Source organism: Carcharhinus amblyrhynchos, chromosome 3 (assembly GCF_965287045.1).
Source record: "Carcharhinus amblyrhynchos chromosome 3, sCarAmb.v2.hapA, whole genome shotgun sequence".
In the NCBI taxonomy this organism is placed as follows: Eukaryota; Metazoa; Chordata; class Chondrichthyes; order Carcharhiniformes; family Carcharhinidae; genus Carcharhinus; species Carcharhinus amblyrhynchos.
In genome coordinates, this window is record NC_137326.1 from 29,970,414 (window position 1) to 29,983,504 (window position 13,091).

The 13,091-nt window shown below is 41.5% G+C and overlaps 1 protein-coding gene across 1 annotated transcript in view; it reads right to left on the minus strand.

Moving 5' to 3' along the window:
* Window positions 1–13,091, minus strand: part of dnah12 (dynein, axonemal, heavy chain 12) — a 193,715-nt gene that overhangs the window by 8,464 nt on the left and 172,160 nt on the right. The window contains exons 63-68 of the mRNA XM_080182788.1: window positions 10,139–10,289; window positions 5,746–5,999; window positions 4,203–4,343; window positions 3,946–4,083; window positions 2,538–2,771; window positions 558–746 (exon numbers count right to left, since the gene is read on the minus strand). Of these exons, the coding sequence (XP_080038914.1) occupies window positions 558–746; window positions 2,538–2,771; window positions 3,946–4,083; window positions 4,203–4,343; window positions 5,746–5,999; window positions 10,139–10,289 (1,107 nt within the window). The remainder of the gene's footprint in view (window positions 1–557; window positions 747–2,537; window positions 2,772–3,945; window positions 4,084–4,202; window positions 4,344–5,745; window positions 6,000–10,138; window positions 10,290–13,091) is intronic.

A 13,091-nucleotide genomic window follows, 5' to 3' on the forward strand; every position in this document is an offset into this window, starting at 1 on the left:
GGGCAGAGAATTCCAGAGATTCACCACCCTTTGAGTGAAGAAGTTCCTCCTCAACTCCGTTCTAAACCGCCTCCCCTTTATCTTGAGGCTGTGCCCCCTAGTCCTACTGTCTTTTTTGAGCGGGAAGAGTCTCTCCACCTCTATCCTGTCCATCCCATTCATCATCTTATACGTCTCAATGAGATCTCCCCTCATTCTTCTAAACTCTAACGAGTACAAGCCTAGTTTATTCAGCCTCTCCTCATAGCTCAATCCCCTCAACTCCGGTATCAGCCTAGTAAACCTCCTCTGCACTCCCTCCAGGGCCAAAATATCCTTGCGCAGGTGCGGCGCCCAAAACTGCACACAGCACTCCAGCTGCGGCCTCACCAATGCCCTATACAGCTGCAGCAAGACCTCCCTACTTTTATATTCAATCCCCCTCGCTATTCTGAATGAAACATGGATATCTTTGAATATAGCAATGCATGGTGATATTGACAATGTTATTCACTTTGACATGGAACAGTTGTAAAATGAAATTATAACAACAGTAGTTGCTTGAGCATTCTAAATACCTTATTCAGGATGCCTGTTGCAATGTCATGTAGTACATGATCACTGGAACCAGATGGACCTCCCTGTCCACTGCCTCCCTGTGTTAGTAGCAATGAATCAAACATTATCTTGGTTTGTTGTAGATCCTTTGAGATGTCTACATTTTCATGCATTCCAAAGACTTCTGGGTGCTGAGAGGCGGGTAGTTTCTGTGGAGACAGAAAAACATGTTAGAAGTAGTATTATAAAACAAGAAACAAAGATGCCAAATTTCAGCTCCTGGCAGTGTCAGGGTTTTGCTTTAAAATCAGGAGGCCTACATTGCAATTGTGGGGAGAGCGTCTCCTTAGATGCTCAAGGACTATCTGGTACAATTTTGAGATGGGCATGTAAATGGATGAACAGGTGGCTGCCTGAAAAAAGTGTGCACATTGGAAAATATGCTGTCAGACCCTGATACAAACTTCAAGTGCACGTGGATGCAATGTGTGCCTTATAGCAGACATTGAGTGGCCTGTACAATGGTCCTTAGAATTGCTTGTTGACTCAGCCTTGTTAAATCTCTTAATTCCCACCCACAGGATTGCTTTGCCTCCTATCCATGCACATTTCTGTGCAGGAATCTGCTAACTTAAAAATATCCTAGTACAAAATGTAACACTGCTTTTCAAGAAAGGCCTGGGCAAGATTCTCTGTTACAGAGAGTCAGTGCAGACATCATGAGTTGAATGGCCTCTTTCTGCACTGTAGGGATTCTATGATTCTATGAAGGTTAAGTGAATGAGTTTAAGGGATGGGGGCTTCACTGGTTAGACCACCATTTATTTCCTATCCCTAATTACCCTCAAGAAGATGGTGATCATGAACCACTGCAGTATGTGAAGTGTAGGTACAACCACAGTGCTGCTAGAGAGGGACATCCAGGTTTTTGATCCACTGAAAGTAAAGGAATGGTGATATATTTCAAAGGCAGAATGATGAATGGCTTGGAGGGGAACTTCCAGATGGTGATGTTCCCATGTATTTGCTGTCCTTATCCTTCTTGGTGGTAGTGGTTTTTGAAGGTGCTAAGGAACCTTGGTGAGTTCCTGCAGTGCATCATGGTGGAGGTGGTATGTTTGTGGATGACATACCAATCTAATGGGCTGCTTTGTCCTGGATGGTGTCAAACTTCTTAAGTGCTGTTGGAGCACTCAACAAATGCAAGGGGAGAATATTCCATCAAACTCCTGACTTGTGCCTTGTAGATTGTGGACAGGCTTTGGGGAGTCACAAAGTGAGTTACTTATTGCAGGATTCCTAACCGCTGATGTGCTGTTGTCTTGTACAGTATTTATGTGATTAGCCCAGTTCAGTTTCTGATCAATGGTAAACAACCAGAATATTGATAATGGGGGAATTCAGTGATGATAATACCACTGAATGTCAAGGGATGATGATTAGATTCTTTCTTCTTAGAGATAATCTGGCACTTAACTGTTTTATCTTCTTGTCTTTCCTTGTTCTTGAAAGCATAAAATGCAATGGATGTATTAAGCTTTAAAGTTTATTTATTAGTGTCACAGGTAGGCTTGCATTAACACTGCAATGAAGTTACTTTGAAATCCCCTAGTCACAACATTCCAGTGCCTGTTCAGGTACACTGAGGGAGAATTTAGCATGGCCAATGCACCTAACCAGCACATTTTTTTGGACTGTGGGAGGAAACTGGAGCACCCAGAGGAAACCCATGCAAACACAGGGAGAATGTGCAGATTCCGCACATCCGGGAATCGAACCTGGGTCCCTGGTACTGTGAGGCAACACTGCTAACCACTGTACCACTGTGTAAACTTTTTCCTTGTATCAAATAAATATCTTTTTCAAGCAACATTGTTATTCATTCTGGATGCTAAAAAATGATTTAGTGCAGTGGAAATATACACAAAGTAAAATAATTTATATAATCCATAAACATTAACAAAATGTATTAAAGCACAATACCAATAAATTTGCAGTACCTTAATGAAGTCGATGTAGTCATCATAATTTCCTTTGGGGGGAGCACAGTAATTTCTACTGGGAGAGAATGAGTACCTTGGGTTTTCTATCAACTCGGAATTGCAAAAATCTGCCAGAATTGTCATCAGTAGACGCCTGTCCCAGTCATCTGTTACACGGCCTCCATAATTGCATTCACCAGTCAGATATGTGATAGCTTCAAATGGGACACTATCATATTCATTAATGAAGAGCTGCAAACCATACAGACAATGACATTAAGATATCATAGAGCAAACAGAACTTGTGTTGCCACTAAATCTGGATGAAAATAGAGTTAGAAAAGTCTCAAAATGTTTAAGATCCCTGAGGCAGCAAGAAGCTGAGCAATACAGATTAAGATGGACCTTGGTGCAGTCCTAATCTAGATTAAATCACCTAAAACAAGGAAAAGTGTACTAACATGTCCTTCAATATCCTTAAGCTGTAGGGCAAGTAAAATGAGCCATGATTCTCCATTCCAATTACAGTGCAACAATCACTATTGGAAGATCACTGTGTGAATGTCAGGCAAAGATAAAACCTGGATCAACTTCCATAGCCACTAAACAAAACAAACTCTTTGAAGGCAAAGGGCCTCACTCATCTCAAAGCCATAAAATAAGAACATAAGAAATAGGAGCAGGAGTAGGCCATCTAGCCCTTTGAGCCTGCCCCACCATTCAATTATATCATGGCTGATCTGAAGTGAATCAGTCCCACTTTCCTGCTTTCTCCCCGTAACCCTTAATTCCCTTGTCTATCAGAAATCTATCTACCCGTGACTTAAATATATTCAACGAAATCCCACCTGAGGTCAAAGAGCCTTCCTATCGTCCGCCCCTCGTCCACTCCGATTTCGTGATGGGTGGGGCGGTAAATTCCAGCCAGAGTGTTCATTCAATCAAGTAATTTATGATTTTTAGGCTTAAAACTTTAATGTTAGATCTTACTTCTATGTTTGACTAAAAATGAAAAGGCTATGGGTGGGTTGGAGAAAGCAAGGTGGGATTTGAAAAGGTGTAACAAATGCATTACTAACTAGATTTAATGCATAATGAAAACATTTAAACAGTTTCAGAATATGAATTACTTGGTTAATATTTATTTCTATTCCTAACAATCTGATTCACCTGAATAAAAATGTTTCATGATAGTTTAGTAAAATTAATGTCTGAGTATCATCTTTTTTACACAGTCCTTTCAAGGGATTTATTAATGTTACCTACACAGTATTAAAATAAAGATATTATTCCATTGTTATTTATTTGCAAACTATTTTGAGGATTTTAAGCTACTAACAAGTGATCATAAAAACAAGTCTTCATACAAATGGTCATCATTTGTTAATTGTATGTTACATTATATGGGAATTTCTTTTTTTTTTACCTGCAACTGCCTAACACTGATACGCAGATCAGACTCATTAAATCCATAGGGAATGTTCCAGCCAAGAGGACCAAACTTTCTCCTCTCCTGTACAATTGCATGGAAAAAGCAAAGTCCAAAAAGAAGTTTCTCCCAGACCTGATAGAAGGATATGAATGGGTTAGAAATACAAAAAATAGCCAAAATAAAATACAATGGAACAATCTGATAATTAAATTTAACTGTAGTATTCTGTGCAGCATGAAAACTTAACTGACCAGTTCCTTTCCAACGCAGTTATTGAAAAAAACAGGGTCAGACAGAGGGTCAGTGAGGTAGGATTGGAGTAGGTTTAATCGGAGGCCAGTGGGAGGCTCGTTAGTCATCTTCACACCATTTTGCAATATGGTCACAGGAAACTGAAAAATGGCAGAATAAAATGTCACATATCTCTTCTGTACTACATAAAATGGAAATTCCCAGTTTGTCAACTTTATTTTTAAATACTGATGTTAGAGTTGAATGTGAGGTGCATATTAAAAAAAAGTGCATAGCTTTAATAAGTCAATTTCAAAATAAAAAAAGTGCAACCATCATATCCATAGTTTTATTCTTAACTATTATATTTGAAACTGGCATTTGATTTTTTTTTGCATATAGCTCACTGATAGACTGCTGAGTGAAACCTTCAATGTTGATAACTTCAAACTTTCACTATAATAACAAAATTTAAATTTTGAGAGAATATATTTTTCAGCCACAGTAACCTGTTTTGCTCATTTGCCGGATACTGTATGCCATTGTAAGGAAAAAGTCAATCAAGCTACAGGTAGTTGATTGTAATTGATATTGATTCTTTTTTATATTGTCACACTAGCTTTTGCCTGTTCAGTTTAGATGCAGTGAACACCAAATAGTTGCATTAAGTCTGACCTTAATGATAAGTTAAAGTTAGGCAATAAGTCTAATTAAAAGACGTTCCAGTGATTAATTGATTACAAGTTCTGCAGAAAGAACTTGCATCTTCCTTTTCAAAAGCAGATTGGCATGGAATGATATAAGGCAATAAAGTTGGGAACTGTAGAAGTCTATGAGAAAATAACTTGTTAAAATTAAAGCTAATAAAATTATTGTACAGGCACAGATCAGGGTAGAAACATTTACTTTGTTGGAAGCTTTTGAAAAGACACATGCCTCTAGATCAGGAAACTGCAGAGAGCACTGAATTAACATGTTTTTAATTTCCCATCTAAAACTTGCAAAGTTTTGTCATATGTGTTGTGAATAAGTGTATGTTTTGTTATTGTAAATAATAATAATTAGTATATGCTTAGTAAATCTATGCATGTCTGACATTCAATGTCATGAACCATATTATTTACAGGAATAAATTAGAAGTCAGAACACACATCCTCCAAACACATTTCAAACTATGCAGGCTGCTGCACTCTTAATTCAAATACTGAATAAAACATTGATATTTAAGAGACTACACTTAATATTTTATTAACCCAAACATTAACAAAGCAAATACCATTAATATTAATTAGATTATCATTGTTAAAGCTAATTTTACACCCAAATAATCTTTGTTCATATAGTTACTTTGCTGTTGTACAAGAGGTTTCAGAATCAAATGTCCCTGCGCCGACATTAACATAGCTTAAATGTGTTATCTATTTGCCTCAATAGAATTGCATTAGTTGTTGAATACTAATGCTTTGATAATTATTGACTCAATATATTAGACATGTAGAAAATAAGACTGGATTCATCAGCAGTTTCTTGGGATAATGGATCACTTAGCATCTTCTTCAATACCTTAGGAGATGGGTAACTAGTCAGCCAAAGCCTAAAGTCTGGGTGGCAGGTCTCATTGCTGAATTCTTCACAAATCTTTTCCAGTGTTGGCATCCAGGACACAGCAAGGTGGCAATTCTGCAGACATACCCAAGTACCCTCAAGCATGCCATCTTTAACCATTTTGGCAGCAATTGGACCTTGTCCCTGACCAAGTGAGATTGACTGGAATTGGCCTTGATCCATATTCTTATCACTTGTTAATTTCAATAAACCTACAAAGATTTAGACAAAAGTGACAGATGATGGGTTTTGATCCATAATTTGTTCAAATGCAAAGCAAGCTATAGATTTACCTCAATATTCTAACTTATGCACTGGAAAAGTCTGACTTAACAAAGAAGTCAAGGATAACATAAAAGCAAAAACTAGGCATACACTACAAAAAATAGCTGGATTCTGGAGGATTAGGAGAATGTTAAACCCCAGCAAAGGCTTACTAAAAGCAAAATCAATAAGAGCTAAACTGAGCTATGAAAGAAAACTAGCAGAAGACATAAGCACTGTTACCAAAAGCCTTGAATAACTTTTTTGTTTCTGTCTTCACGGAGGAGGACGTGAATAATTTGCCGGGTGTTAGCGATGGAAAGGTGGTAGGACTGGAGGGTCTTAATGACATTACTGTTACTAGAGAGGTGGTGCGCGACAGACTGGAGGGGCTGATTGTGGACAAGTCCCCAGGACCGGATGGAATGCATCCGAGGGTTCTGAAAGAAATGGCGGAGGTGATAGTGGATGCCTTGGTGGTTATTTTCCAGACGTCGCTGGATTCCGGGGAAGTGCCGGAGGATTGGAAAACGGCTAATGTTACGCCGTTGTTTAAGAAGGGTGCCAGGCAAAAGGCGGGGAATTACAGGCCGGTTAGTTTAACGTCTGTGGTAGGTAAAATGTTAGAATCCGTCATTAAGGAGGAAATTGCGAGGCATCTTGAAGGGAATTGCTTGATAGGGCAGACGCAACACGGTTTCATTAAAGGGAAGTCGTGTCTGACAAATTTACTGGAGTTCTATGAGGATGTGTCTAGGGCGGTGGATAGAGGAGAGCCGGTGGATGTGGTCTTTCTGGATTTTCAGAAGGCGTTTGATAAGGTACCTCACAAGAGGTTACTGCAGAAGGTCAGAGGACATGGAGTTGGGGGTAGGGTGTTAGCGTGGATAGAGGATTGGTTGTCAAATAGGAGGCAGAGAGTGGGGGTCAATGGGTGCTATTCGGATTGGCGGTTGGTGACTAGTGGGGTGCCCCAGGGGTCGGTGCTGGGGCCTCAGCTATTTACCATTTATATAGATGATCTGGAGGAGGGAACCGAGTGTAGGGTGTCGAAATTTGCTGATGACACCAAGATTGGGGGAAAGGCAAATTGTGCGGAGGGTGTGGAGAGTCTGCAGAAGGATCTAGATAGGCTGGGCGAATGGGCCAGGAAATGGCAAATGGAATTTAATGTTGGCAAGTGTGAGGTGGTCCACTTTGGTAGGAAGAATGGTAGGAAGGACTATTACTTACGTGGCGAAAAACTGCAGCAGGCGACGGTGCAGAGGGACCTCGGGATCCTTGTGCATGAGTCGCAAAAACCCAGCCTGCAGGTGCAGCAGGTGGTCAGGAAGGCGAATGGGATGCTGGCCTTCATAGCGAGGGGGATTGAATATAAAAGTAGGGAGGTCTTGCTGCAGCTGTATAGGGCATTGGTGAGGCCGCAGCTGGAGTACTGTGTGCAGTTTTGGGCGCCGCACCTGCGCAAGGATATTTTGGCCTTGGAGGGAGTGCAGAGGAGGTTTACTAGGCTGATACCGGAGTTGAGGGGGTTGAGCTATGAGGAGAGGCTGAATAAACTAGGCTTGTACTCGTTAGAGTTTAGAAGAATGAGGGGAGATCTCATTGAGACGTATAAGATGATGAATGGGATGGATAGGATAGAGGTGGAGAGACTCTTCCCGCTCAAAAAAGACAGTAGGACTAGGGGGCACAGCCTCAAGATAAAGGGGGGGCGGTTCAGAACGGAGTTGAGGAGGAACTTCTTCACTCAAAGGGTGGTGAATCTCTGGAATTCTCTGCCCGTTGAAGTGGTGGAGGCTGCCTCGCTAAATATTTTTAAGAAGCGGGTTGATGGGTTTTTGATAAGAGAGGGGATTAAGGGTTATGGGGAGAGGGCGGGAAAGTGGAACTGAGCCACGACAGATCAGCCATGATCTTATTGAATGGCGGGGCAGGCTCGAAGGGCCAGATGGCCTACTCCTGCTCCTATTTCTTATGTTCTTATGTTCTTATGTTCTTCTATAAGTACATAAAAAGGAAGGGAATAGTGAAGGTAAATGTTGGCCCTTTAGAGGACAATAATGATGAGATAATACTGGGAAACTCAGAAATGATAGAGGCACTAAAGCAATATTTTGGGGGCAATTTTATGAGAAAAATTCTAAGTGTCTTGCTAGTGTGCCTCGCTAAACATTTTTAAGACGCGGGTTGATGGGTTTTTGATGAGAGAGGGGATTAAGGGTTATGGGGAGAGGGCGGGAATGTGGAACTGAGCCACGACATCAGCCATGATCTTATTGAATGGCGGGGCAGGCTCGAAGGGCTAGTTGGCCTACTCCTGCTCCTATTTCTTATGTTCTTATATGTTCTTATGTTCTTAGTGTGAAAACAAAAAAGTTTCAGATCTGTTTTTTGGGCAAGTCTTTATTCCCAATCTTGTGCACTTAGATTATTGCATAATCTTATGCAATCTTATGCATTTAGGAAAAACTGAGCAACGGTTTTTCCAGCCACTACAGGCAGTGGGTGGGGCTTGATTCACCAGTCAGCTTGATCAAGCAGCAGAGGGAGCTTTTCCACATGCGCAGACCTCTGAGACTGAACATGCGCAATTGCAACTGCGGAGGCCTGACGAAGAGAGAGACATCTGTTGCAGCTGACTTCAACCAAGCTCCACACACCCCACCCCCAACTACTGCAGAGGTCCACGGCTGATTGTGAGCCCCACACTGCTCAAAGATATCATCCCCGCCGATCACAGCTGTAAAATGGCAAAGGATTCCCCTTCTCTCCCCCTAGGACCACCCCAGCTTGGCCCTGCCTCCATAGGCCCCACCCCTTCAGGCCCCTCACCCTGACACAGCTGAGTGGGCAATGCCAAGATGTCTGGTGGTCATTAGCAAGATGGCAGTCTGGCAGTGCCAAGGTGCGAGGCTGGCACTGCCCAAGGGGTACTCCCACTTGCCCTTGACCTTCCAGTGGGGGGCCTCAATGGTGTCCAGTTCTACTGGCAAGGCCAACCCAATTGTTTCCCATTCCTGGGGAGTAGGTGTTTTCCTTGCCGAGGGAAACCTCTCCTCGCGAGGCTACAAAGGCAAGTGAGCCAGGATGATTGCGTCCCAGGTTCACTAATTGCCATACAAATGATCATTTCAATAAATTTCAATAAATTATTCAGCTTCTCACCAAAAATGGATGAGAGGCTGACCATGCCGGATATCTGATGCCGCTGGAGTGGGGGTGGGCAGGGAGGCAAGCCGGTAAAATTGTGAAATTGTGGCCTTTGTCTCTGTTTTCACAGTGAAAGATAATTTCTTTTCCCCAAAAATTGCAGTTAATACAGAGGAATATAGTGAAATTACATTAACTGGGGAGAAGGTATTAAGTAAACTGACAGGATTAACGGCAGCTAAGTCCTTGCGGCTTGCTGGCCCACACCCTAGGGTATTATAGTGGGCAGGTGGCCAGGCTGTGGGAAGACCATGTACTAGATTTTATGAGCTCCTCTGCCTTCAAACCAGCTGGCAAGAGAGGATAACATCCAGCCTGTTAATTCAGTTCCTCTCTCCGCGTCTGCTACCACACCCAAATATTTCTGAGTTTTTTTTTCAGATTTCTAGCATCAGCAATACTTCACTCCTACATTTGTATCTAGGACTTTGATGTAAGATTTGAAAATTTATAGAGGATCGAGTAAAAAAAAACATTACAAACTCCTATGAAAATAACAGAAATATCATGATGATAGGAGCTTGGATATGGATTGGGTAAAAGTTGTAGAAGTCCCTGTTGAACAGCACTATGGGTGTACCTACATCAAATAGTCTGCAGCGGTTCAAGAGAGCAGCTTGCCATCTCAAGGGCAATTAAAGGTGGGCAATACATGCTTGTCTAGCTGGCAATACCCATATCACATGAATAAATAAAAAAAAGTTGAGTTGAGTTAAGAAATCAATTCCACTTCCACATTGTTTTTCTCTCATTGTATGATGGCAACATACTGCTTGTTTAAAGCTGAACAAATGCAGAAGAATAATTTTCTCTCTGTTAAAATTTACAAGAAATGACTGATGTGAGAGAAACAGAAGATGTCAGGTCTACTCACTTGCCATTGGATCAGCCCCTGGCGAGAGTATAAACAGAAGTGGTATTGCGGCATTGGAATCTGCATAACTTTTTGCTAAATCAAATGGAGGTGGTTCCACAAACCGCTTCCCCAGTTTTTCAACAACAAAATTTCCCACAGCTGGAATGATCTGAAAGACAGAATGATATCTTTAGAAAGATGCCCTAATAATTCTATTTGCACTCACTCAATTGTTAAAATTACTTTATTCCATGGATATCCTGATGAAAATTTTTCAGCGTAACTTAAACAAAAGAAAAGGAGTAACATCAGGATAATTCCAGCTTCCAGTACTTATTGTAGCTTGCCCCGAAACCGGAAAATTCCAGCTGAGGTCAACGGATCTTTGGTTATTGAAAATAACTGTTGCCTCTTCCCCATTAAGGAGGTATGAGATTAAATCAACTCAATCATCACAAGTCAGATAATTCCACCCTCTTCCAAATAGTCTTTAAATTAGTATTTTATCTTATTTCTTTCAGATAGTGATTCACTTTTTAACTGAAGAGAAACTATCAGAGCAATGTATTTTTGTAATTTTATCAGATGGTTCTGGTTAATTGTAAACATTGATAATTCAAGAAAATATACAAAGAAAATGTTAAAAAACCCAGTATTTAACATGATAAAGTACTTCAAACTTGGGGCCCAATTCTCCCAAAAAATCTTGGCACTGCTCAATGCCCGGTGGGCAGTGCCAAGGTGCCCCCTGGGCATAGGCACTTTGTCCCTTGTGTAGTGCCGGGGACACAGGCTGGCACTGCCGGGATGCCCATGTCAAGAAAGCACCACCCACCCAGCGCCCGACCCCCGAGGGGCCCCTGATTACCACCCCCTTCATTCCGGCAGATTCTCCTGCTAGTTCCCCACAAGTGGGGAGCTACTCTAAAACCCGCCAAAGTGAAATATTCCTGGCGGGGTGGGAGATGCTATCGGGCCTGGTGATTTCCATGCCAGGCCTGGTAATGAGATTTAAAAAACATGAAAAACAGATTTAAGTGACTTACCTGTCTACCTGCCAGTTTCCAGCGTGGTCCCGACTGCGCCTGTTCTCTAGCCATGGGAGACGCACATGCGTCGGGAACGCATGCACGAATCCTGTGAAATGGCCGACACACGATTCTCCCTTCTCAATGCATCAAAAAACGTGCACGTTGGGATGGAAGAATTGGGCCCTTGATTTCAAATATAAAGAAAATAGAACAGACACGGGGGCGAATTTCCCACCCATGGGAACCGGAGCAGGTGAGGGGCGGACCATGGAAAGATCCATTGACCTTGGCTGAGATTTTCTGGTTTTGGGGCGAGCGAGGCCAAAAAATCCCACCCTCCATTTAATAAACTGCTCAGACAAATCAGAAGTTCTCCATTTCCAATATCTGTAAATAATTTAATTGGTGGCTCTGAGATACTTGAAATACTGAATCTCTTTACACCTACCTCTCAATCTTATTCAGATAGATTTTAGAAGATTTAGAAAAGTGGCAACTTAAAGGAGAGTTTATCTAATATAATTGTTTAATGGGAAATATTTACAGGGCTTTGAGGAGAAGGCGTGTAATGTGGTCCCGTGGAATTGATTTTTCAAAGAGCAGCACAAGTATGATAGGCTGAGTGGCCTCCTTCTGTGCTGTATTATTCTATGAATCTGTGTGTTAAGAAATCTTAATTACTCAAAACTGGAGAACTACCGAAGTGTTAAAATGACGAGAATAAAAAAATCTCAAAGTGCAAGGGTAAAATAAAATCTGACCACATAAATTTTGGGCGCTCATTTGTGCTGTGTGAAATAAGAATAGTAAAAAGTCTGACAACACCAGGTTTTAGTCCAAATAAGAATATCAGGAGTGGAGTTCATTCAGAAGGAGTGTAGATTTAGCAAATCATTTTGTCGGTTAGGTAGTTTAGAATTCCTTTATGTGATTGAATCAACTTGTTTAAAATTATTTTGTTTGAATGTAATATGGCACTCTCAATGTGGAAGGCTTCCACAAATTTAAGGTGATTTAAAGGTGCGGGGAGGCAAGTACAGAAGTGATGTTAGGGGTAAGTTTTTCACTCAGAGGGTGGTGAGTGAATGGAATCGGCTGCCGTCAGTGGTGGTGGAGGCGAACTCGCTGGGGTCTTTTAAAAGACTTCTGGATGAGTACATGGGGTTTTATGGGATTGGGGGTTATAGATAGGTCTATAGATTGGTAGGTGTTGATGTGATCGGCGCAACTTGTGGGCCGAAGGGCCTGTTTGTGCTGTAGTGTTCTATGTTCTATGTTCTAAATACATAAAGGCAAAAGAGTAACTAGGGAGAGAATAGGGCCACTTAAGGATCAACAAGGTCATCTTTGTGCAGATCCACAAGAGATGGGTGAGATCCTAAATGAATATTTCTCCTCAGTACTTACTGTTGAGAAAGGCATAGATGTTTGGGTACTTGAGGAAATAAATAGTGATGTCTTGAGGAGTGTACATATTACAGAAAAGGAGGTGTTGGAAGTCTTAAAGTGCATTAAGGTAGATAAATCTGAAGTGTATTCCAGGAAGTTGGGGGAGGCTAGGGAGGAAATTGCAGGTCCTCAGCAGAGATATCTGAACCATCGACAGGCACAGGTAAAGTGCCTGGAGATTGGAGGATGGCAAATGTTGTGCCTTTGTTTAAGAAGGGCTGTTGGGAAAAGCCTGGGAACTACAGGCCAGTGAGTCTAATGTTTGTAGTGGGTAAGTTGTTAGAAGGTATTCTGAGAGACAGGATATACAGCCATTTAGAGAGGCAAGGACTGATGAGAGACAGTCAGCATAGCTTTGTGAGTGGAAAATTATGTATCACAAATTTGATTGAGTTTTTTGAAGGGGTAATCAAGAAAGTAGGTGAGGGCAGTGCAGTCAACATGGACTTTAGCAAGGCCTTTGACAGGGTTACCACCGTAGATTGTTGCAT